General features: G+C 41.4%; 3 protein-coding genes across 4 annotated transcripts; 1 reads left to right on the top strand and 2 right to left on the bottom strand.

Moving 5' to 3' along the window:
- The first annotated feature begins 75 nt into the window (after positions 1-75).
- Positions 76-7,972, top strand: LOC114844611 (WD repeat-containing protein 48). 2 transcript variants are annotated; one of them, XM_029132109.3, is made up of 18 exons: positions 76-229; positions 884-1,024; positions 1,141-1,216; positions 1,301-1,513; positions 1,663-1,751; positions 2,303-2,404; positions 2,501-2,725; positions 2,977-3,051; positions 3,270-3,372; positions 3,476-3,573; positions 3,662-3,769; positions 3,895-3,991; positions 4,079-4,174; positions 5,272-5,377; positions 5,514-5,601; positions 6,020-6,096; positions 6,188-6,380; positions 6,483-7,972. In XM_029132109.3, the coding sequence occupies exons 1-18, from the start codon at positions 182-184 to the stop codon at positions 6,576-6,578; spliced, it is 2,031 nt and encodes a 676-aa protein (XP_028987942.1). In that variant the 5' UTR covers positions 76-181; the 3' UTR covers positions 6,579-7,972. The 2 variants fall into 2 exon arrangements, with proteins under 2 accessions (XP_028987942.1, XP_028987940.1); XM_029132107.3 differs by having other exon boundaries at positions 1,138-1,216.
- LOC114844612 (Golgi reassembly-stacking protein 1-like) lies at positions 6,786-11,961 on the bottom strand. Its single transcript, XM_029132110.3, has 9 exons — positions 11,795-11,961; positions 11,121-11,201; positions 10,788-10,991; positions 10,593-10,679; positions 10,327-10,457; positions 9,992-10,142; positions 9,705-9,813; positions 9,461-9,604; positions 6,786-9,350 (listed from the first exon to the last, which is right to left on the bottom strand). Exons 1-9 carry the CDS (start codon positions 11,855-11,857, stop codon positions 8,944-8,946), a joined length of 1,377 nt encoding a protein of 458 aa, XP_028987943.1. The 5' UTR covers positions 11,858-11,961; the 3' UTR covers positions 6,786-8,943.
- Positions 11,962-12,084: 123 nt separating this feature from the next.
- On the bottom strand, positions 12,085-17,614 carry LOC114844968 (cysteine/serine-rich nuclear protein 1-like). Its single transcript, XM_029132695.2, has 5 exons — positions 17,456-17,614; positions 15,282-15,481; positions 14,012-14,274; positions 13,634-13,915; positions 12,085-13,439 (listed from the first exon to the last, which is right to left on the bottom strand). The coding sequence occupies exons 2-5, from the start codon at positions 15,460-15,462 to the stop codon at positions 12,528-12,530; spliced, it is 1,638 nt and encodes a 545-aa protein (XP_028988528.1). The 5' UTR covers positions 15,463-15,481; positions 17,456-17,614; the 3' UTR covers positions 12,085-12,527.
- Positions 17,615-21,756: the final 4,142 nt, after the last annotated feature.

Raw genomic sequence — 21,756 nt, 5'->3', positions numbered from 1 at the left:
GTGTTGCCTACACCAGACTGTTCAGTTGTGGGGCTAGTTTATAAGGTGTTAGAAGCTGAGCTAGGATCCACAGGCTAGGTTTTATGCCGTTTATAACTACATTACCCATAAGGCATAGATGCATACGTTTTCTTTTATTTTCCGGATGTAGCATCACATGAATTGACTGTCAACATGCAAGATGGCCACGCATCATAGGCAAAATGCTGCTGGGCGGAGAAAAGTACAGGTAAATTAAAAGAGTGCATGTTAGTGTGAAGTGTCTAGCAACGGCAGCAAGAGTGTGTTTGCATCAAGAACATACTTCATGGTTACTTGTCGGGGTGTGAAAAACGCTCGTAGGAAGCAGAGTTGCTGTTATGAGTCATGATCACTGAAGCCGGCTAACCTAGTTAGCTAAACGTACGGTAGTGGTTAGCGTATTTGGCTAACACTGGCGATTAAATGGCTACGTGCTCGTGTTCGGGATTTATGTGTGAAATGCTTTGCATTGCTTCTGCAAAGACTGCCTGTTAGCGCCAGTGATCCGTGTGTTGCTGTTGTCGCGGCATTTGCTAGCTGTTGCAGTGTAAATGGCTAGCCTAGCTTTACTGTGCCCGGGCTTGGTCTAATTGCTGGCAGAGCGTTTACGTATCGGTGGTTCCAACGTGCACTCAGCTAGACACATTGAAACCAAATCAAAGCACGGTGCACGTTGTTGTTCCCAATCTCGCAAGCTGCTGCTTATATAAACATGCGTTTTCGTTTATTTAACAGTGGTATTTAGTTAGGCTACATGTTAATGCTTCTATTGTGCGATCCAAGCGTACGAAGCTCGGCGGGTTAAATCTTTGTAACACACATAAGGAAGTAACGGCGTCCTGACTGTTGTCATTGGTTTCAGGTGTCCTATGTGATTAGAGATGAGGTGGAGAAATACAATCGAAATGGGGTGAACGCGCTCCAGCTAGACCCTGCGCTGAACCGGCTCTTCACGGCTGGCAGGGACTCTATCATCCGGATATGGAGCGTCTACCAGCACAAAGTAAAACTTACAATGTTCTTATCCTTTAATAAAAGCCGAAAGTGAATTTATAATTTAGATAAGTGAGTTGTGACATGCAATAGTATTCCCAGTTGACCTTTTTGTCATTGTAGCAGGACCCATACATTGCCTCCATGGAGCATCACACAGACTGGGTTAATGACATAGTCCTCTGTTGTAACGGGAAAACATGTGAGTTTGATCCCATACAGCTGTTTGTAGCACTTTGCAGGATTTCCTGTCATGCTGTTCTCACTGGCCGTATTTCACTTGCAGTGATATCTGCCTCCTCCGATACAACCGTCAAAGTGTGGAATGCACATAAAGGGTTCTGTATGTCAACGTTACGGACACACAAGGACTATGTCAAAGCTTTGGCCTATGCTAAAGACAAGGAGCTGGTGGCATCAGCAGGCCTGGATCGGCAAATCTTCCTTTGGGATGTGAACACACTAACAGCACTCACTGCTTCCAACAACACTGTCACCAGTAAGCAGCATTTATTTCTGTGTATCAGTTGTTTATATTCTGACTTGGATACTGTTGTGGGGATTGTTGCACATTTGTATGTGAACTACTGTAGGGTTTTCTGTGAGAAATTTTGTATTCACTAACAACTTCTGTTTTGTCTGCAATAGCCTCATCACTGAGTGGGAACAAGGACTCTATCTATAGTCTAGCTATGAACCAGATGGGCACAGTCATTGTGTCAGGATCCACAGAAAAGGTCTGTGTTCCCATCAGTGAGACACACACACACACAAGCACAATATGTAATTTATTCCAACAACACAATAATTGAATCATCACAGTATTAATAGCTGGTGTCTTATCTCATGCTGCCTCTTCTATGTTTTTGGCTGGAGTAGTATTACTTGGTCTTATAGTCTGAGTCCTAAAGATCACTATATCATACGAAGGAGTGTGATCTTGATATAATGTAGGTTACAGTCTTGGTTGTTATGTGCCGTTGTTTTGTTATTTCTGCTTCCTGGGTCATACGTTTGTTCCAGGAAATTCACAGTGTAAACAAAGTGGCTTTTTTATTAATACTAGAAAAATCATTGTGTTTGCTCAGGTGCTCGATCATTTAAACAGCAAGTTAACATGCTGAGTCCTTTTAATGTTAGATGTTTGACTTCTTTAAACAGGTTAATTGGGTTGTTTAAGGGAAATACAGAGTTACAGAAAAAGTTTAATTAAACAACACACTTTGATTCAAATTTTTGTTAGTTTTCAGAGATTTAAGTTTCAGTCTTCTGTTGTCTGCTGTCTCAGGTTCTGAGAGTATGGGATCCTCGCACATGTGCAAAACTGATGAAGCTAAAAGGTCACACAGACAATGTCAAATCGTTGCTGCTGAATCGAGATGGCACACAGGTCAGTTATCGTGTTTGAAATGAGCCGCGCTGTGGAGCTGTTAAGCACAACTTTCTGGACCTGAACTTGCTTTTGGTGTTTTTCCCCATCGCACAGTGCTTGTCGGGCAGCTCAGACGGGACTATTCGCCTGTGGTCGCTCGGCCAGCAGAGGTGTATTGCCACCTACCGCGTGCATGATGAGGGTGTGTGGGCTCTGCAGGTCAATGAGGCCTTTACGCACGTCTATTCTGGAGGCAGAGACAAAAAGATCTACTGCACTGACCTACGCAACCCAGACATCCGGGTGCTTATCTGTGAGGAGAAGGCCCCCGTACTGAAAGTAAGTTGCCGTTGTAGAATTGTACTTTGTGGGACAGTGGAGTAGCTATACTGCATATAGCATTATGTTTTTGCTTGGTACATGCTACTTGTCTGTTTCAAAAAACTTGGTGTGCATGCAATGTTTGTTTTCTAAAGTTTTAGAGGTTTAAAAATTCTAGAATAATCCTGCCGTTCTCTTTGCGCAGTCCTGTGCTCAAAGCTGACCACGTAGAGTCATTCAGCCTTTCGCTGTTCTTCTCATTTGCTCAGATGGAACTTGACAGATCTGCTGACCCACCTCCAGCAATCTGGGTCTCCACCACCAAGTCATCCGTTAATAAATGGGTAAGCGTGCTTGGCACCTCTCAGATCACAGTAATCGGACATCAGCTAATGGTATTTGGCTTTAATCCCCTGATTTTGTATAAAAACAACTAAAGCTGCTTTGGGATGTTTAAGGTGATGCTCAAAAGCTAATTAAGTTTTACTGATCTCCACTGATGCATGAGTACATGATTATGACATATTCATTATAGTTTAATGATTATGTATCATTTTTGCAGTCTCTAAAGGGAATGCACAACTTTAGATCATCAGGGGAGTATGACAATGACTGCAGTACCCCCCTGACGCCACTGTGTACTCAGCCAGAACAAGTTATCAAGGGTAAAAATGTTTTTAATGACATTTTTATAATATTGTTGCACCAATGTCCTTTTTTCCCTCTCTGGGGTGTTTTGTAAAGCAAAGTTGTTTTTTGTGTTTGCAGGAGGTGCCAGTATTATCCAGTGCCACATACTGAATGACAAGAGACACATACTGACCAAAGATACCAACAACAATGTGGCTTTCTGGGATGTCCTAAAGGTACTTCAGTTGGTAGTTAAATATTTATGTTTGTAGTTAAGTGTAGGTATTGTTGTTTCTTCTAAGTTATTGAGTGTTTAACTTTTAGGCTTGCAAGGGTGAGGATTTGGGAAAAGTGGAGTTCGATGAAGAAATTAAAAAGCGTTTCAAAATGGTCTATGTGCCAAATTGGTTCTCTGTTGATCTGAAAACTGGGGTGAGTTGCAAACCTGGTACAGTGAAGTTTCCATTTGTCTTGGTAGTGCAGAAACCCATTGTGAGCTAGTTTAGTGGTCTTAAAGTGATACAGTGGTGTTCTCCTTTTTGCTTGATGCGTACTAGATGCTCACTATCACTTTGGATGAGAGTGACTGCTTCGCTGCATGGGTGTCTGCCAAGGATGCTGGGTTTTCAAGCTCTGATGGCTCTGACCCAAAGTGTAAGTGTGTAGATATGTAAACATATCTTTATATACAAATAACATAAACTTGGATACATTCATCTAAATTTTGATTTATGTTGGCAGTGAACCTGGGCGGGCTGCTACTGCAGGCTTTGCTGGAGTTCTGGCCTAGGACTCGCATCAACCCCATGGACGAAGAAGAGAACGAAGTGAATCATGGTAAGGAGGCATTTGACAACCTCTTGACTAAGAAAGGATGCTAAACAAGGCTTCTTCTACATGGCAGGATTAATTATGATGTCTCTGGTGTTGTCAATGAGCAGCAGGTGTCCACATTAGGGCTGCAAAAATGAATCGATAATATCGATGACGGACATTTATCGATAATGATTTGCCGTTATCGATTAGTCAGGCTACTCATTTTACAGTGAATCGCAACGCAAAAAAACGCAGCCACTGGCGAAATGACAAAAACAAACAAAGTGGCAGCAGAAGAAAGGTGCGCCCTAATTTCTTCATATGAGCATTAAATATTAAACAAAGACAACGTTAACCCGCAAATCATACAAAGTTCAGCTTGTGGTTTGTAAATACTATAGCGACACAGGAGAACATTAGAATAAAACACAGCGGTAACAAACGCTGTTTATCCATTACCTGAAGACTCTTCATTAAGTGCTGCTGTGTTAAAAGTTACTTTGTTACTTAATCTGTTCTGCAGTCAGTGTCAGCTGCCTGCACATCATCTCGTTTGCTACATAGTGATGAACGTCGCCACCACAGAACAGCGCAACTTAAATGGTTCAGACACTAAATGTAACAACAGCATTAAACTATGACGACATGGTTTTTAGTGGTTGTCACTATTGCCTCAGAGCCAGAAGGAGCCCAGGAGTCTCTGTGAAGTTTACATGTTCTCCCATGTCTTCTTGGGTTCTCTCCCACAGTCAGATTGACTGGAGCTGCTGCAGATCTTCATTGGAACAAAACTCTATGCTTGCTTTATTTATTTATTTATATTTTGGATATGGAAGTTTTATTATTCAAACGCTGGGTTTTTTGTTTGAGATTTAAAGTGTCAAAATCAAAAATTAGTTTTAAAAAAAGAACCTGATAAGGGATTTCTAATAAGCAAATAATAAAAAAATATATTTTTATATATTTATTATATTTTATATATTTATATATTTTTTAATACAATTATTATAAAAAAATTATAGACAGATTACTAGATTATCAAAATAGTTGTTAGTTGCAGCCCTAGTCCACATCATTGTGCAGTTTATTACAGAATCATTGTGTTCTTGTGCTCACAGTGAATGGAGAGCAGGAGAACAGGGTCCAGAAGGGAAATGGATATTTCCAGGTGCCACCACACACTCCAGTCATCTTTGGTGAAGCAGGAGGCCGTACTCTATTCAGGTAATGTTTATCTGTACGCTATAGGTAAACCCTGTGGGCTTTAAGCTGTCGTTCATACAGAAATGTTTAACATGTACTTCCTGATGGCAATTCTTGACAGCGTGTTTTTTTTGTTTGTTTGTTTGCTTTTTTTAAGGTTGCTATGTAGAGATTCCGGTGGAGAGACAGAATCCATGCTGCTAAATGAGACAGTCCCACAGTGGGTTATCGATATAACTGTAGATGTGAGTATTATGTTTATTTACCGGACCATTGTTAGAGATTTGGGACAGCGCTGGAGTTATTTGTTTGTGCTTACTTTATTTTCTTCAGGTCCCTCTAACTAAAACTAAAGTCTGCATCACTCCAACTTCTTTATTCTGTTCCACCATCTGAAATTAGTATTACAATATATCATCATAATAGATAGATACATGGATGGATAGGTGGCAATAAATTTATTCAGTATCCTTGTTTTGCTTGTTTTTTAGTAAGTAATGACAGGAATTTTATCAGTAGCCGGTAAGACAGGAATTGTTGCTTAAACAAGCAGACCTTGTCTTTTCAGGGCCAGAGCTGACCAGCCCTGGCATATCGATATGTGCTTGTGCATCCTAAACATCTCTCAATCTCAGGAGTTGATGTACATGTTCTTTGTTTCAGAAAAATATGCCCAAGTTCAACAAAATCCCTTTCTACCTCCAGCCTCATTCTTCCTCTGGTGCAAAAACCCTAAAAAAGTGAGTTGTTGAAGAACAGAATGAACAAATTTATCTTTAGACCTGGATGTGGCAGCATATAATCTGATTTGACCTGATGCGTTTTCCACAGGGACCGTCTCTCAGCCAGTGACATGCTCCAGGTGAGGAAGGTGATGGAGCATGTTTATGAGAAGATTATCAACCTGGACAATGAGTCTCAGACCACCAGCTCCTCAGCCAATGAGAAGCCCGGTGAGCAGGAGAAGGAGGAGGATATGGCTATGCTAGCCGAGGAGAAGATTGAGCTAATGTGTCAAGACCAGGTGGGCCGCAGCCAGAAAGTCCTGTATTTCCAGTCATTGGTTGTCCATTTTATTAACCTTTTATATTTGTCTTTTGCCTTTTTGTTTTCATCTCTAAAATAGGTTCTAGATCCAAACATGGACCTGCGAACAGTTAAACATTTTATCTGGAAGAGCGGAGGGGACTTGACGCTTCACTATAGGCAGAAGTCCACGTGAAAAAATGTGATTTTTAAAACAAGAACTCTTCGTCATTTGCCAATCACCTCCCACATCTGACATATAGTACCTTCAACTCCATTGTGTGGTCAAGAGTCGCAGTGTCAGCAAGAATCCAGTAAAAATTGTGAGGATGTGGCTCATGGTGTATTACAGAGAACTGACCAGGCTGAAGCAGCCAAGAGACACCTGGTGATAAGTGGTCAGTTTCTTTTTTGTTAGTGTTTTTTTTTTTTACAGTTAAAAGAACGGATTCTGTTTCCTCAAGCACTCTCCGATTCCTCTTTTTACATCCATGACTGCTGTTTATTTCTTGCTTCCTGATTGGCATTTTATTTTCATGCGACTAAAATTGCAGTATGTGTTTGTGTGAGAATGTGTGAGTTAGAGAGAGAGAGAGTGTTGTGAGTACACGCTAATGGATGTAATAGACTATTTGTTCTAGTACATTCCAGAAACTGTCTTTGTTCTTACAAACACTGTCTCAGCTGTATCACCGGTTCAGGGCTACACCTGGTCTCTGACGTCACTGTCCCTCATAGCAGTCATCTGTTCTGTTGTCAGCTTTGTCTATTTTAACTTGAATTCAGCCCTGACTTACACGTCTAATTATTGCAGAGCTTAAACCTCATTGACATAAGCATGTGTCTTTTTTTTTTTTTTAAGCTGTGCTGTTCTTAATAGACTGAATGTTCCCATTTTGTAAATATATGTACAACATTTTTTGATTTAAGTGACTTTTTTTTCCTTCTGGTTTTGCAGCAGTTTTATTTTGTTGTTGTACAGTTCACTTAAAAAAAAAGAAGTAATATTTCCAAATCCATCAAGCACATTTGTGGTCACGAAGGCATCGTGGACTTGGTTGGTCAGAATTGTATCTGTTGTATTCATTACAACCCAGAAATTGCGGTTTACCCTTAAGAATGTTAGTAGTTGTCCAAGTTGCAATCTTAGCAATTGAGAAATAATATATAAGGTATATATCTTTAATAAGTCATGCTTACTCACGCTGTACTTGGCTCATGAGCAGTGACTTTAACGAGGGCCATTCTTTGTATACATATTCATTAAGATTAAATAGTTCAGTGAATCAAATATAAATTGAACGGAACGATCATTCAATCACTTTGGGGGATTTACAAAAGTGAAAAAAACATTAATAACCATGTGTTCATCCAACAGAAACAGTTTTCTTTTCTCTGTAACTTTTATGGAGTTAATTTTGCCATCAGGAGTGTGTAATGCCATAGTGGGGATGCATCGAGTGTGCTCTAATTGGCCAAAGGTAGATGGGCCATGACACTGCAATATCCCTTGTTGTAATAATTTGTGAAATATGTATATTTTAGGCATTCAAAGAAATAAATTGGAATGGTTTAACAATGACACATTAATGGGAATTGTAAGTGAATGTTTCTTGAGGTGTAATGTGTTTAGCTCTTGAGTGTGAAATAAGAAACACACGGGACGGGATTTTTTTCCAAGTCAAATGATATGATTGTTTAACTATTAACTGATTCACCCATTTGACATTTATCAAAGACTCTGCACCCATTCCTAATAAAACATACAATTCATTCATAAAATATCTGCAAAAATATTTCTCCTTATTTTACACACTAGCACCTAGTTGGACAGTAAAAAAAAACACTGAGGACCCCCCTATGAAAACAGGAAGAGACCCTCAACAGCAGTGGTACTAAGTTAAAAAAACACTTAAATATATCAAAAGGTTTGACATCTATTCCATTTACATTATAGACACATTATGTGTCAGTTTATAGGAAGTTCTTCAGTCTACTGTTGCATAGATCACAAATTGATTATAAATGACCTTACGGGGATAAAAGATGTGTGGATGTATTAAAAATCTACTATAAAATTCTCTTGTGTAATTAGGCTGATTTAATACATCTGACCTGCCAACACTTTGGTAGCTTTGAAACTGTTGATATGGATGTTGTGATATGGATTTTAAAGTGCAGCTGTGTTTGCTGTAGTAAATGCATGTTTATCTCTTTGGACATTTTCAAGTAATCTTCACAGTGTTTCAAATGCAAAATGCCATCACCTATATTACCATATTTTGCAGAAAGCAAGGACACTGTGAACATTTCCTATTTGTTTGACTGATAAATTAGTAGTAATTACATTCTCACATTAACCAAATATTCCTACAGTGTCTTAGATTAAATGTTTGTAATGTTTTACCAATGCTGTAGGGCCATTTGTAGTGTAACTACGGCTCTGTGGCTTAGGAGTAAGCTATACATCAAAGCAGACAACCCTTCCTCTGTCCTGTCCTTTCTACAGTATTGCTTTTGTCCAGTTTGCCTTTTTGCACTCTCTAAGTTCTGTTGCAAGCTTACTCAAGATGTTGCTCCTCAGGTTCCTCCTCTTCCTCACTATGGCTGCACTGGTGAACAAGATACTCATCAAACTGCACTGGCCTCGTTTCATCATCGCTACTTTGAGCATAAGAAGCCTCTGCTACTAGCTCTTCAACAGCTGGAGTCGGGAGGAGATCAACAGTAGATGGGCAGGGAAGATCTTCACCTGATATAGATCGCTCTGCATGAGGGTCAAATGGCTCTAGGGGTAACCCATTAATAGGTGGATTCTGGGGTGGCTCATCTTGTTGCACACCTGAATCATACAGGATGTCAGAAGACTGAGCAGAGGTGAGGTCCATGGCTGCATATGAGCTAAGCTCTTGTGGATCAGGCTCGTTGCTCCCTGATGATGAGAGAAATAAACTGTCCTCCAGCGCTTCTGTGTGACAGTGACAGTACAGTGACAAAATAAATACAGTCGGAATTAACACAGAAGTCTATATGACATTTCCAGAGACACTGGTATGAACTACTGCTGTGTTAACTCACCAACACCAGAGATTTCACCGTCCTTCTCCTCGTGCATAGTCAAAGATGTGTTGGTCATGTCGATGGAAGATGTGGACACATCCAGCCTGTCTAACAAATCTGTAGCATCTGAGTTGATTACAGCCACTTCAGAGTCAGAGAAGCCTGGAAACAAAAAATACATGCACGTAAGACCTTGATGGATACAGGGGGAGCACAGATAAGCTGACAGACTAGATCCTTAATGCTGCACATGTGAGCTGACCGGGATCCATGACTCTCTGTATGGGTGGAGGTAGAGGACTTTCCTGCAGGGAGACCTGCTCCAGGTCTAACACATCTTCATTTAAGCTTGAAGGTGCCATCAAAGGCGCCTGGAAACAAATACACATACGTTTTATTGAGTTTTATCTTGTGAAACATTATTAGACTATGTGTTTAAGAAAACTAAGTAATATAACCCCAGATGTTGGCTATTGTCAGTATAGTCCAGTAAATCAGCAGATAGGAAATTCATCAGGCTGGAATCTAAGAAATCCAGAGTAAGCACACCTCCGTGTATCCGTGTGTGAGCAGCCTTGAAGAAGGGGTCTCTTTATCAGGGGTATCAGTGGTAACAGGATAAGGAGAAGGTTTCACTGTTGGCACTTCAGAATTTGCTGGGATACGGTGCAGGTATCCATATCCAATGCCACAGCCCAAGCTACATGGAAACACATAACATAGCTTTCTATTTGTTATTTACATAACAACATTATTATGAATATAGCAAACAAATTATAATGATTACAAAATAAATACCATTTTTCATAACCACTGTCATTGACAAGGAGACTTTCCAGCTAAAGAAGCAAGTTTGATTCAAAATGTTTATTTTTTTTACCCACCTGCCTTCTCCTCCCCACGCTCCATTGGGTGTAACAATCACCTCTCTGCAGGCGTCTGTTTGTGTGTTGTACACCAGCAGCTTCAGAGGCTTCCCCTCATGGGCCTCAATCAGGGAAAAGAAATCTTCTGACTGGAAACCAGAAATTGTGATGTAACTACTTTTCGTGTACTAAAGCCCTCATGGCTTCAAGTCATGTGAACAGACTTAGCATTTAGAAATTGACAAACTGACAAAGGATGGGTGGTTTTTTTAAATAAGCCTTACATCTTGCAGCACCTGATCAGCTCCAACTATGTAATCAAAGTAGGGTTGCAGCCCTGCCAGCGCAGCAGGTGAACTAGCCTCCACATCCTGTGTGGAAAAAGCAGAATATAAGGCTACATTTTTTTTCATGAGTGAATAAGCTGATCATAGAGTCAGGTTTGATTTTTTTTCTTAGCTCGCTGTAAAGCAGCTCACCAGGACATGCCAGACATTCTCATTGGCTCCCTGATAGCTGCAGAAGCGAACACTGGCACCCAGCAGGCCCTGCCCTCCCCACAGGCTACTGGGCACAACTTCCAGCTCACGCACGCTCATGCTTTTAGTGCTGAACACCTCCATCCTCACTGCCCTGTCCATGTGAGCCTTCAACAGCTCCTTCAGCAAGTCATTCTCCTCGTTCTGAAGGAATGACAGGATAAATACTGTTTATTATGCAGCTACATGATGAGGCACAAACTATAATTTGATTATACCTGTGTTGTGTGTCTGTGCAGTTTAATTATGACCACGTTGTGTTCAATGACTTACAAGTCTTCTATTGTCCAGTGACAGGATGAAGTCAAAAAAGGGCTGCAGTCCAGCCTTTTCTGCAGGAGAATTTGGCTGCACCTGACAAATCCCAAACAGACATAACATTTAACTTGTGCTTATTTGTATTTGGTTATATTTTAAATAATAACGAAGGATTAAAGGAGTAACAATCATTCAAAAAAATTCTTCAAACTGCCTGTGACCTGCAGCCTGAGCAGCAACACACTTGATTCCTGAATATTCTTCAGTGCTTTTGTTTTTTATCTGGTTGGAAATAAATTCATGTTTAGATTTTTGCTTCACTCGACAGACGTAGTCGTTAATCGACTTAGACTATTAATTCTAGTGCAAGCGCAAACCATCGTAGAAACATCTTTGGCGATTAAAAGACCTAATCCTGGACAAGAGCTCAATGCACGCGGAATTATTAGCTTTGCTTTTTATCATTCAGGCTTTAAATTAAGAGTGTCCTTCCAAACATATTGAACGCGCACATAAGGGCTTTATTGCATAACTGTGTTGACTAAACACTGCCACCTCATCTGGTTTAGCAGTGAGTGCAGAAGTTCCGCTTGTTAGCTAAAGCTAGCACTATCCGTTAGCATCCCTAACGCTTTACGATAAGCTGTTGTTCACGGTTTGAACGAAACTGAGGGACGAAGAAACCTTACGCCGTGGACGTGGTATCCGTACGTTCCCCCTTCGGATACGTCTGAACTCTGCGCTAACCCCATTTCTGTGCGTAACCTTTAATTGCAAATAATACCAAAAAAAGACAAGAAGGTGATAATGATTATAGCAGCTGACAGTCGGCGGCCATCTTGTCTGTAGTCCAAAACAATCGATAGTCGTGCTACCGAACCCAGGTAGGACACAATGCGCATGCGCAAGAATCCTATCCTTATTCTGATATCTATTTTTAATTTTGTCAACCTAATATTTAATAAATAAAGAGGCTGGATAAATAAATAGAAAGTTTATTTCATTACTGAAATACAAAATGTATTTTAATTAATCATTCAGGTATTAAAAACAAACAATGAATGGATTATCCTGCTTATTCCACTGTCAGCAACCAGCAAAACATCTTTGTCTTTCTACTCATATGTTGTAAGTTTTAAAATGCAAACCCTGCTCACTAGCGTAAGATAGCATCACTTTAAAAATACTAGCTCAATATTCTCAAGCGTACAAAGAAATTAAATATCATGTTAGAGATTATTTCACAGCAGAACATATACTAATCAAGTGTGGTTTCTCTGAAACTAAGGCATTTAATTTTAGACAGTAGAAAAAAACATATAGGAAAAAATATTATATCAATCATTCTTTGTATACTGAAATATTTTTACAAATACATAATGCAGTGCTCCTTACATATAATTAAGCCTGCTCTGGGCTCAATTAAGTCAGACCAATCAGAGACTCCAGGAGGTAGGTGCTTGATTCATATTGTGGCAAATTCACAGAGCTAAACAGCTGGATATGGCGAAACCTGTCTGGGTGACTGTGACCTTTGAAAGAGCTGTGCAGTGGTCCAGTGGGATAATCGCTGTCAAAGAACTCCAGGTCAGAATCAGAAGACAGACTCAAGTCCATGTATGTGCCGATAGAATAGTCCACAGTGGGCGATAGTGTGGTGGGGAAGTCCTCAAGAGAATCATGGTCAAAGCAGTCTCTGTCTTGATTTGCATTCTCATCAAGACAATTGGTCAGTGAGATCCTGCTTATATTCTCTGTGAATGTGTTGGCTGTAAGTGGTCCCATACTCTCAGTAGTGCTGCAAGTGGCAGGGTCTCCTATGTGCCTTGCTTGATTGCATGTAGAGTAGTTGTTATATTCAGAGTTACAGATGCTACGACAACACAACAACACTGTGCCCACTTCAAGGGGATTCTGAGTGCAAAAACCTGTATCAGAGTCAGAGAGGGAGCAGGAGGAGTCGGTCATGTCACTGCTGCAGCTGTTCTCCTCCTCAACCACCATCTGCTCAGGGGTGAAGGGGAAGGAAGGCGAGACCGGCATGGAGAGGGAAGCACAGTCCTCCTCCAAGGTGAACCCGAAGGGGCAGCTCTTGCCCTCAGCGATCTGTGCCTCGTGGGTTTGATTTTGGTTTTCAAACTCCACCAGGTCCTCTGGCAGTCCTGTGTCACCCCCTAGGCTCAGGGTTTCATCCTGCACTTTTTCCTCCAGTTCTAGTTTCATCAGAGTGTGGATGTGATGGGTCTGCACACGTCTAGAGTCAAACTCCACGCGCCCCTGAATGTTGCCACAGCCATCCTTAGTGCAGCCACATGGGAAGCTGAAGCGGTCCATCTATGAGAGAAAGACAGCAAGTAAATAAATGACTTTGATACAATACAAGCTGTGAGAGAGCGTTAAAGGGTGACTTAGAAAAGCAAAACAATTTATGTAATAGCGACAAAGATAAAAAAAAGAATCTTTTCATTTGTATCCATTACTATGAGAATTACTTTACTTCATGTAATTGAAGAATAAATGTGTCGTACCTGACACTTGATGCCTGCCAGGCTGCATGCACAAATCTCTGGCTCACAAAAGCCTTGGCAGTCACATCCACAGGCTTCTCGGGAGAGTCGCAAGGAGTGAAGCTGCTTCTTCTCCTCCCTGTCAATACGCTTCACCCCCGCCGCCTGGAGGAGTGCCTGTCTCTGTTTGGAGGAGTACGGCTGAAGGATACTGTTCTCCACATCACCATTGCTGAGGAGAATGTCACTATCTTCATCTACTGTGAGTCTGTCTGGCTGACCACTAGTCCCAGTGATGGTTAACTGGAATCACAACCAACAGACAAGGTTAGAAAACTGCTGCTGCTGCTGCTAAGAAGCAATAAAACTATAATAAAACTATAAATGAGGTGTACTCACATTGGGTGTCATAGCCTTAAATTGCTCCTCTCCCAGCTGTTTTTGGAGCCTCACCCTGCGCCTATGATGCAGTTCCAGTGCATGTTCTGCCACTGAGTACTTTTGGATGTCACTGTGTCTCTGGACCATGCCGAGGGTGGCTCCTCCACGTCTGGGCACGCTGGCGAAACCCTGGCAGCGTGGAAAGCTGAACACAGTCACCTGGTCAAAGTGCACGTTGCTCTGTGCTCCTCTCAGCTTGGGCCTCTTCAGGATGGACCGACCTGGAAAAAGACACACAAAAGAAAGAAATCACTCTTAGATCTACTTTTAATTTATCAACTGTGTCACACCCAACTGGTTCCTGTAACCTCGGGGCTTCATCATTTTACCATTAATATCTCCATGCTGTTATGCTGAGTAGAAATAGTTTGAAGTTTGATAGTTTGCTTTCAGCACATTTAAACAGCAACAGGTTATTCTGACGTTGATATTACCACGACAAATAAACATAAACCATGGACTTTGGGAGGCTTTGAGTTGTGTAAGTCTCTGTGTGACCTCTAGATGGCGCAATCCAAGTGCGCCACTATCTTTTGAGTCTTTATCTAAACATAAGTTGCAGAGGAAATACCAGCAAATAGTTCTGTAAAAGACTGGTATCAGAGTGAAAGGAGGTGAATCTGAGTGTTACTATTGTCTATAGAAAGTTTCTAGACTGTAATTAAAGACATTTTGGCAATTTAGACTTGTTTACTTTAAAGGTTTGGCTTTGACAAGTTGCTTGACCTTCATGCATAACTGAGGCTGAACTGGACTACCAAAAGTTGGTAAACACAGACCAGCTGACCTGTTTCAGCTGCCCTGTCTGTCTAGAAAACTCCACAATGGGGCACTGTTTGCACAGGCCTAAACTATAATATAAAGATTTAACATATATACAAAGTCCCTGCAGATCCTTTGGACACTGCAGGCCTTGTGTGTAGGTTTGTGATATCTGAGTAAGGCCATTTGATATAACTTGTTTTAAGGAACCTTGGTATTCAAATTGATTCCACAACGTGCTATTGCTCAGGCAAATGACTGTCTACACAACCGGTGTGACAGTCCAGAGCCAATGATTCTCTGTGCACTATCCAGAATGGCCCTGAGCTTCATATCAGCAAGTCATGACAGTGCTGCAGTGAGGTGATAAGAGGCACTCCTCTAAAAACTGCAGATAACAAAGAGGTTTGCATTATTTGAAAATGTAAAAGAAGAAAACTGTGGTTTTGGGATGGTGGCTGCTTACTGGGTAAGAGGGCGGGTGAAGAAGGGCTGTAAGGGGTGAAATCCTTGTTATCAGGACAGCTGCTCTCCCCATCTGACTCCCACTCTGAGCAGGCAAGGGAGGAGAGGGAGGACGGAGACGATGAGGAGCAGTAACTGCGGTCATCCTCTACTTCTGCAAACTTTCTCTTCAGGACTCTCATGATTTGGCTGCAGTACAGTCTGCATGAACAGAGAAGAAAGTGTTAAATATTTATCATGCTGTGGTCATAAATGCACAGATCAATACTCCAAGAGGCAAACAACAAGTGATGCATCTTGTGGCTTTATTCTAAGAGCAGCATTCAATTCATTCCATAAAGAGACATTGTGTAACTTAATAAATGACTAACACAATAACAACTCAGCTTCATGATGACAGCTATTTGTGTTGTTCTTCTGGTTTACACAAAGTCAATTGAAACATTTTAACTACATGACAACTAGAGGAAGCGGAGTTCATCGACGCTGCCGCTCTTCTGGTTGAGCCAGTTTCAGGCACCAAGTTTGTTTAGGCTAATTACTGTATATCTTAATAGTAGTTATCCTACAAATGTCTGCTTCACAAGTATGCAAATGCACACTGAAATCCTACTTTTGCATCTAACCAGCTGAGCACTGGGTCTCCTTTCTTTTTCCCTGCAGAGTAATTAACATTCCAATGATTCCTCAAGTTTTTTTGTTAAGAATATGTGGAAATGGAGAGTCCAATGGCTGCATGCTAAGAGTTGGGGGTAGGAACGGTTCAAGTGGCTGCTATTTTGGGATGTGAACATAGAAACTGCAGCCAAACATGAGTAATTTTAGGCTTTCAAACTTCAGCAGAAATTTTGCAATCGATGGCATAAAAGGTATCTGTTCAGAGACTGCTGGATGAGAGGTGAAAGTATTAGCAAAGAAAAGCTGTTATTAATTTGGTGCAATGTAATCTATTACACAAGACAACTTGGCACAATGTGTATAAACGTGTATCAACTCCAACTGCACGGATTACGGCTAAAGTAAATGACTATTTATAAGTGATCCGCTTAATATCCCCCTGATTAAAAGAGAACTGCAAATGCACATATATATATGTGCATATATATATATATATATATATATATATATATATATATATATATATATATATATATATATATATATATATATATATATATAAAAATAAAAAGCAGTTTGACACCAAAAATATCATATAAGAGAAGTCAAATGGCAGGTTTCTCAGGTGTGTGTGTGTGTGTGTGTGTGTGTGTGTGTGTGTGTGTGTGTGTGTGTGTGTGTGTGTGTGTCAGTGAGTAACTTCCTGGATCCCTTAGTAAATAAGAGTTGAAACAAGAGCCCGAGCAGTTTCATTGTTTACCTACACTACATGGCCTGTTAGGTGAAAGGCCCTGAATCAGTGGGCTACTTAGAAACACGTCTGCGTGGATGTTTCTAAAAATAAAATGCTCATCATCTAATTAAAGCTGCACTGCAGTGTTATTATAGTGGCCCCTTTCCCCAGCTCCATCACTCGCTCTGCATTTATTATCAGACGCAGCAGAGACCCTGTAAATGTGGCTTTTCCACTGACACCACATCAATATTTCAAAGGTTCAAAGCAACAGAAGCAGCGCCGTGCTCGTGCGCGCACGCGCAACGGAGAGAGGGAGGCAGGAGAGTACTGTACAGTTACTGTACTAGCGTGCTAGGTTCGGCGTCTTTAGGGTGACACCACTGGAGTCAGAGTGTTCACAATCATTTCACCGTTGTGTCCGGACGCACTTTAAGTCCCTGCAGGAATGTTGCACGAGTGTCACCGCGAGGTGTGATTGGATGAGCGCAGGAGCCGCTTCCTGTTTGGCGTAATAACAGTAGTGAGGCAGTGACCTCGTCAACCCGATGGTGTCAGTCACAGCGACAACAGTGTTCTGTCCTCAGACCGCTCAGCAGCACAACCAACTCACACTCATCGCTTCCATGGGATATTAGGCGATTTAAATTTAATAGTAATAGTAATGGCGTGAAAATAACACTAACGCTCGAGTAGTGACCAGATCTGCATTTAAATTTGCGCTGTTCTTAACAAATAGCTGGAAATGACAACAACGCAATAAAATACTGTCACTAAGAAGTAAAAACACAATAAAAGAGTATGAGTTTTTTTTTCGTACTCACCACGAAGTAAAAGACATTGTAACCAAGGCGGCTGAAAGTGAGTCGAACTTATGAGAGTTGTGTGCGGCGTGGCCAGCTGAGCATTGTGTGTCCCTCTGTGTTTATGTGGAGCAACACACTAGTACCAGTGTGAACATGAGAGGACTGGCTGGGAGCTCTCAAAGATACGACAGTCACCTACAAGATAGTTCACCACCTCCACCACCGCTTTGAGCTGAGCATAGGCGTCCCCTGGCTGTTGCTAGCACAGTCACACGCTAGTACAGTAACGAATGCCATACTTAACATCTTCACACAACGAGACCGTGTGTGCTGTTTCATATACAACGCATTAATGCAATAATGCTAAAGTTAGCTAAATGGTGTTGTTCAGCCTAACGCAGTCGAGTAAACATCGTAAAGACGCACACACTGTGTCACACTGGAATGGAAAAACAATGAATTTACCACCAATGCAGACACGGTTATTGATAATACGTCTCTAAAAAGAATTTTGTCGTCAGCTTCTGGCCGAAACCGGAACTACGTGTACACCATCGCTCTCGCTTGGTATATCCTCCTCGAAGCTCTGACTGTGTTGACGCAGACGGTGACAGGGAGGAGGGGAAGACGCTCATGACTGACACTCCTGCCCACAGATTCCTGTTGTGTTCACGCTTCATTGTTACTAACGTTGATGTGGTAGCAAATAAACAACCTTTAAACTCCACCTGACGATTATTAACAGAGGGAAATCTGAAACCATTATAAACGAGCTAGGCAACATACCCAGCTGGAAGAATTCACGACTGATCCTGGCACATTTTTAAACAAAGGACTTATTAAACAACCTTACCGACATATATGAAAACCACCAAAATAACATAATGAAATAACATTTAGTCAAATTGCATTTTAATGATTAAATAGTGGTAAAAATAGTTATATCTAAGTTAGCAGTTACATGCGAGACACATTGTTCTGTGGAAACAGCTATCAACCTTGTGGCTGCCAGACGCCTGTTAAAGGTGACACACACCCTTGGTATTCGCTCTACTCTTAATGTAATGTGAGACATTGTTGCTTCTTGGTTGTAAATTATGCTTTATTGTAACATTCCTAAACTCCAGGAACCTCCCTAAGACATGTTGGGCAGGACTATGGCTCTGGGTGTTAGCCTCTCCCTCTTCTTCTTTAATAAAGTTGTTGCTTTAGTCTGTCACCTTGTTTTTCAATAAATATCTTTTTTAAAGATCATACAGTTGCATCTGTTTCCAACAGGGAGGAAAATCTAACAAAGCATCAATTAAAACCTGGATTGAGAAATTAGCAAAAAGACAGAAGCATAATTACTCTAGAGCTTTCACCCCCATGTTCATACTGTATAAATCAGTATAAACCAAGAATTAAGGGAAAACTGCACTGACTCCAGAATGCATTATCTAAACACTGGCCGGGGACGGACTGCTCATCCTGACCTCTGGATGTGTGTGTTATGCGAGTGTGACCCACTTTGGCTGGGATCACTACAGTGCATATGTTTCTAGTCCACTGACCTGTATAGGAAGACAACGAAGGACGGGCTAACATGGTGAAACAACACTGGAGTATCAAAGGTGTTTATTATTTTGTATAATGCTCTCTATTAAACAGCTGGATGTTCGGCCGGTTTCCACAGCTTGCAGGCTCATCCAGCCTTTGCTTTCTCACTAAGATCTTTGTGGGACTTACTCATAACACGATGAAAGTGCTACGTGCAGCCTTCATAGCTATTTATAGCCCAATCACACTGTGTGGACAAAAATACATTTCTGCATTACAGTTGGAGTTTCCTGTTGCTTTTTCTGCCTCCTACCACACACAGTGGGACTTTGTTGCACAGAGTGTGAAGGAGGTGAGTCACGGAACAAGATTCTTTCCACTGTCAGTTTTGATTTAGGATGGAAACACACACAGTCTAGTAACGATGTCTCGGTTTAATGTATTTATGTAGTTTATCAGTGCAGCCATCAAAGCCCGACTGACCCAGATTTCTAACCTGATTTCATTACATTCTGACAGATTTAGCTCCATTTGCTCATCATGTAAATAACAATGATGGAATGACATATTGCGCCGCAGCAGGGCCATCGTTTCAGAGCAGCATTATCTTCCTCTCATATTCAGCGTGCGACAGATGATCCTGTGACATATCTGCTCGTCAGTCAGAGAGCAGCGAGAGCAAACTGTGCTCTCCGTCCAGAGTCCGTCTTACATAACTTATGGTTAACCTACATTCTGCAGCCTCTCAGGTTGCTGCCACTGGCTCTGCTGGACCTCTTTTCTGGCCCACATTCAGTAATATTCTCAAAGAGCCTGACACAGCTCCAGGCGTGCGAGAATGTGCCCCAGTTCTGCCTTCCCGTGGATTCTATCTCTGGGATTTATCCGCTTCTCCCCTGCTTACATTCCACGCTCTGCAGGAAGTATCAGGTACAGGTTGGAGCGTGTGGTACGTCAGAGCCTTCCAGTCAGATGCTGACGTACGCTGCCATGTGGAGTTACATCGGTGCTTGTTTTGTTTTGCTCTTACATGCTTCCCTGGCAACCGAATCATATACCGCAGACAATAGACTGTAGTGGCGGAGAAAATGATCATGATGTTGACTAAATACTTTGACTTTTACTCCAGATTTGACTCTAGGACTGATTCTCCCTCCGTCATTCTCCACCGTCCTACTCCCCAGCCCTTCTTGTGTAAATGTCACATGTGCACAGCAGTCGGCCGTTTTATACACAGCCTCTGATGTTATATTTTGACAGTCGCCACCATGGTCGCAAGGGCAAATATAGCCCACTTCTTTCTATTTCAGTGAACAGACCGACAGTAAATCGTTGGGGTTTGCCTATATCCTGATAGTCATCTGTGACGTCACTCGATTTCTTTCCTTTCTAATAAACATCAGGTCCTTGTACACTTTGGCTAAGTGGTTTGACCAGTTTGACAGGGCAGGTGACCAGTATCTTTCTCTTCTGAAGGCTTTATAGTATATCACGACAGCTAAGCCGTGCAGTAACAACACAGATAAATATGTAACAGTATTATCCATGTTGTTCCAACACACAAGAAACAAACCAAATAACAAAGCAAAAAAAAATATTATGTAAAATGCACTTTGTACATACAAAGTGGTGTATTTCCATATGATTACATTATTTTTTCTGTATATTCAGCATTTCGCCTGAACACTTTGTCTATGTTGTCGAATTGATGATGACATTTTCCTCATTTGCTGATGTTGTATCTATAATGTGAGCATGTGTTTCAGTTGCAGTTGTAGTGCATCGGGTCAACATGCAGCATTATATATAACTACATAACTATATATAACCCATGTTGACTGTGCCTCTAGGTAATTTCAGAGCACACGTCACTTTTTCATAAGACCACTAAAGTTCAAATTACCACTGACATATCATCGGTTCAGCTGGTTGGTCGAGCACTGAACTGTATTCTAGTACATAAAGCTCCAAAATAATAGAGCTTTTCTAATTAAAAAATCGTTTATGAGATTTTTCATGAAATAAAGTAAAAATAGAATAAAAGCAAAATACTGAATATTAATAATTTGTATATATTAGTCGTTTTTGAACTTTTGGTACAAAAAGTAAATGCCCACATTTACTGTATTTTTTCAAAACAAGTCAAGCTGCAGCCCAGGGAGCAAAGTAAGTTACACAACTACACTTCTCAACAGAAGTGATCTTATCTGTCGCTGCATGTGAGCAACACAAGCTGCAGCAGCCAAGCAGCTGTGATGGGGGTTTGACAGCACCCCCCATTACACACACACACACACACACACACACACACACACACACACACACACACACACACACACACACACACACACACACGCACACACACGCCTCCCTTCAACAATGAGCCTCCTGTCAACATTAGCCAGAGAGCTGGGGTGACCTTTTCTCCAAACTTGCAAAACATGGCCTGTGTGATGCAATGTGGAGCGAAAGGATTTTTTTCCTGCAGGAACAAATTAAACATATCAGTGAGCACAGACTTAGTGTTCATGTCTTTATGTCTCTGTGATGGCAGTTTAAGTGCATGAAGTGTGTGTCCCTGCTCGTCAGCCCTGCGGTGGAAGCTCCTGTGCTGTGCTCTGCTGTTGGTCATTGCTGGTCACATGTGGCTCCATGTGAGGCTTTGGTAGCAGCAGGAGGAAGGAGAGCAGCTCTTTTCTCAGCTGTTCAAGCCAGTACTGACTGTTCCGTGAGGCTGTGTGTGTGAAAGCGTCTGACTGCCCCCTCCCTCCTCCTCCCAT

This window comes from Betta splendens, chromosome 17, assembly GCF_900634795.4.
Source record: "Betta splendens chromosome 17, fBetSpl5.4, whole genome shotgun sequence".
Classification (NCBI taxonomy): domain Eukaryota; kingdom Metazoa; phylum Chordata; class Actinopteri; order Anabantiformes; family Osphronemidae; genus Betta; species Betta splendens.
This window is presented reverse-complemented; position numbering and strand designations above follow the sequence as displayed.

Excerpts from the sequence above, each read along its gene's own strand:
- LOC114844611 (XM_029132107.3), top strand. The coding sequence starts at position 182 with ATGGCCACGCATCATAGGCAAAATGCTGCTGGGCGGAGAAAAGTACAG. Across the intron at positions 1,514-1,662 it reads TTCCAACAACACTGTCACCA|CCTCATCACTGAGTGGGAAC; the intron begins GTAAGCAGCATT and ends TGTCTGCAATAG. Across the intron at positions 4,175-5,271 it reads AGAGAACGAAGTGAATCATG|TGAATGGAGAGCAGGAGAAC; the intron begins GTAAGGAGGCAT and ends TTGTGCTCACAG.
- LOC114844968 (XM_029132695.2), bottom strand. The coding sequence starts at position 15,462 with ATGAGAGTCCTGAAGAGAAAGTTTGCAGAAGTAGAGGATGACCGCAGT. Across the intron at positions 14,275-15,281 it reads TTCACCCGCCCTCTTACCCA|GTCGGTCCATCCTGAAGAGG; the intron begins GTAAGCAGCCAC and ends GTCTTTTTCCAG. Across the intron at positions 13,916-14,011 it reads TTAAGGCTATGACACCCAAT|TTAACCATCACTGGGACTAG; the intron begins GTGAGTACACCT and ends TTGTGATTCCAG.
- LOC114844612 (XM_029132110.3), bottom strand. The coding sequence starts at position 11,857 with ATGGGGTTAGCGCAGAGTTCAGACGTATCCGAAGGGGGAACGTACGGA. Across the intron at positions 10,680-10,787 it reads AGAATGTCTGGCATGTCCTG|GATGTGGAGGCTAGTTCACC; the intron begins GTGAGCTGCTTT and ends TTTTCCACACAG. Across the intron at positions 10,143-10,326 it reads GCGTGGGGAGGAGAAGGCAG|CTTGGGCTGTGGCATTGGAT; the intron begins GTGGGTAAAAAA and ends GTTTCCATGTAG.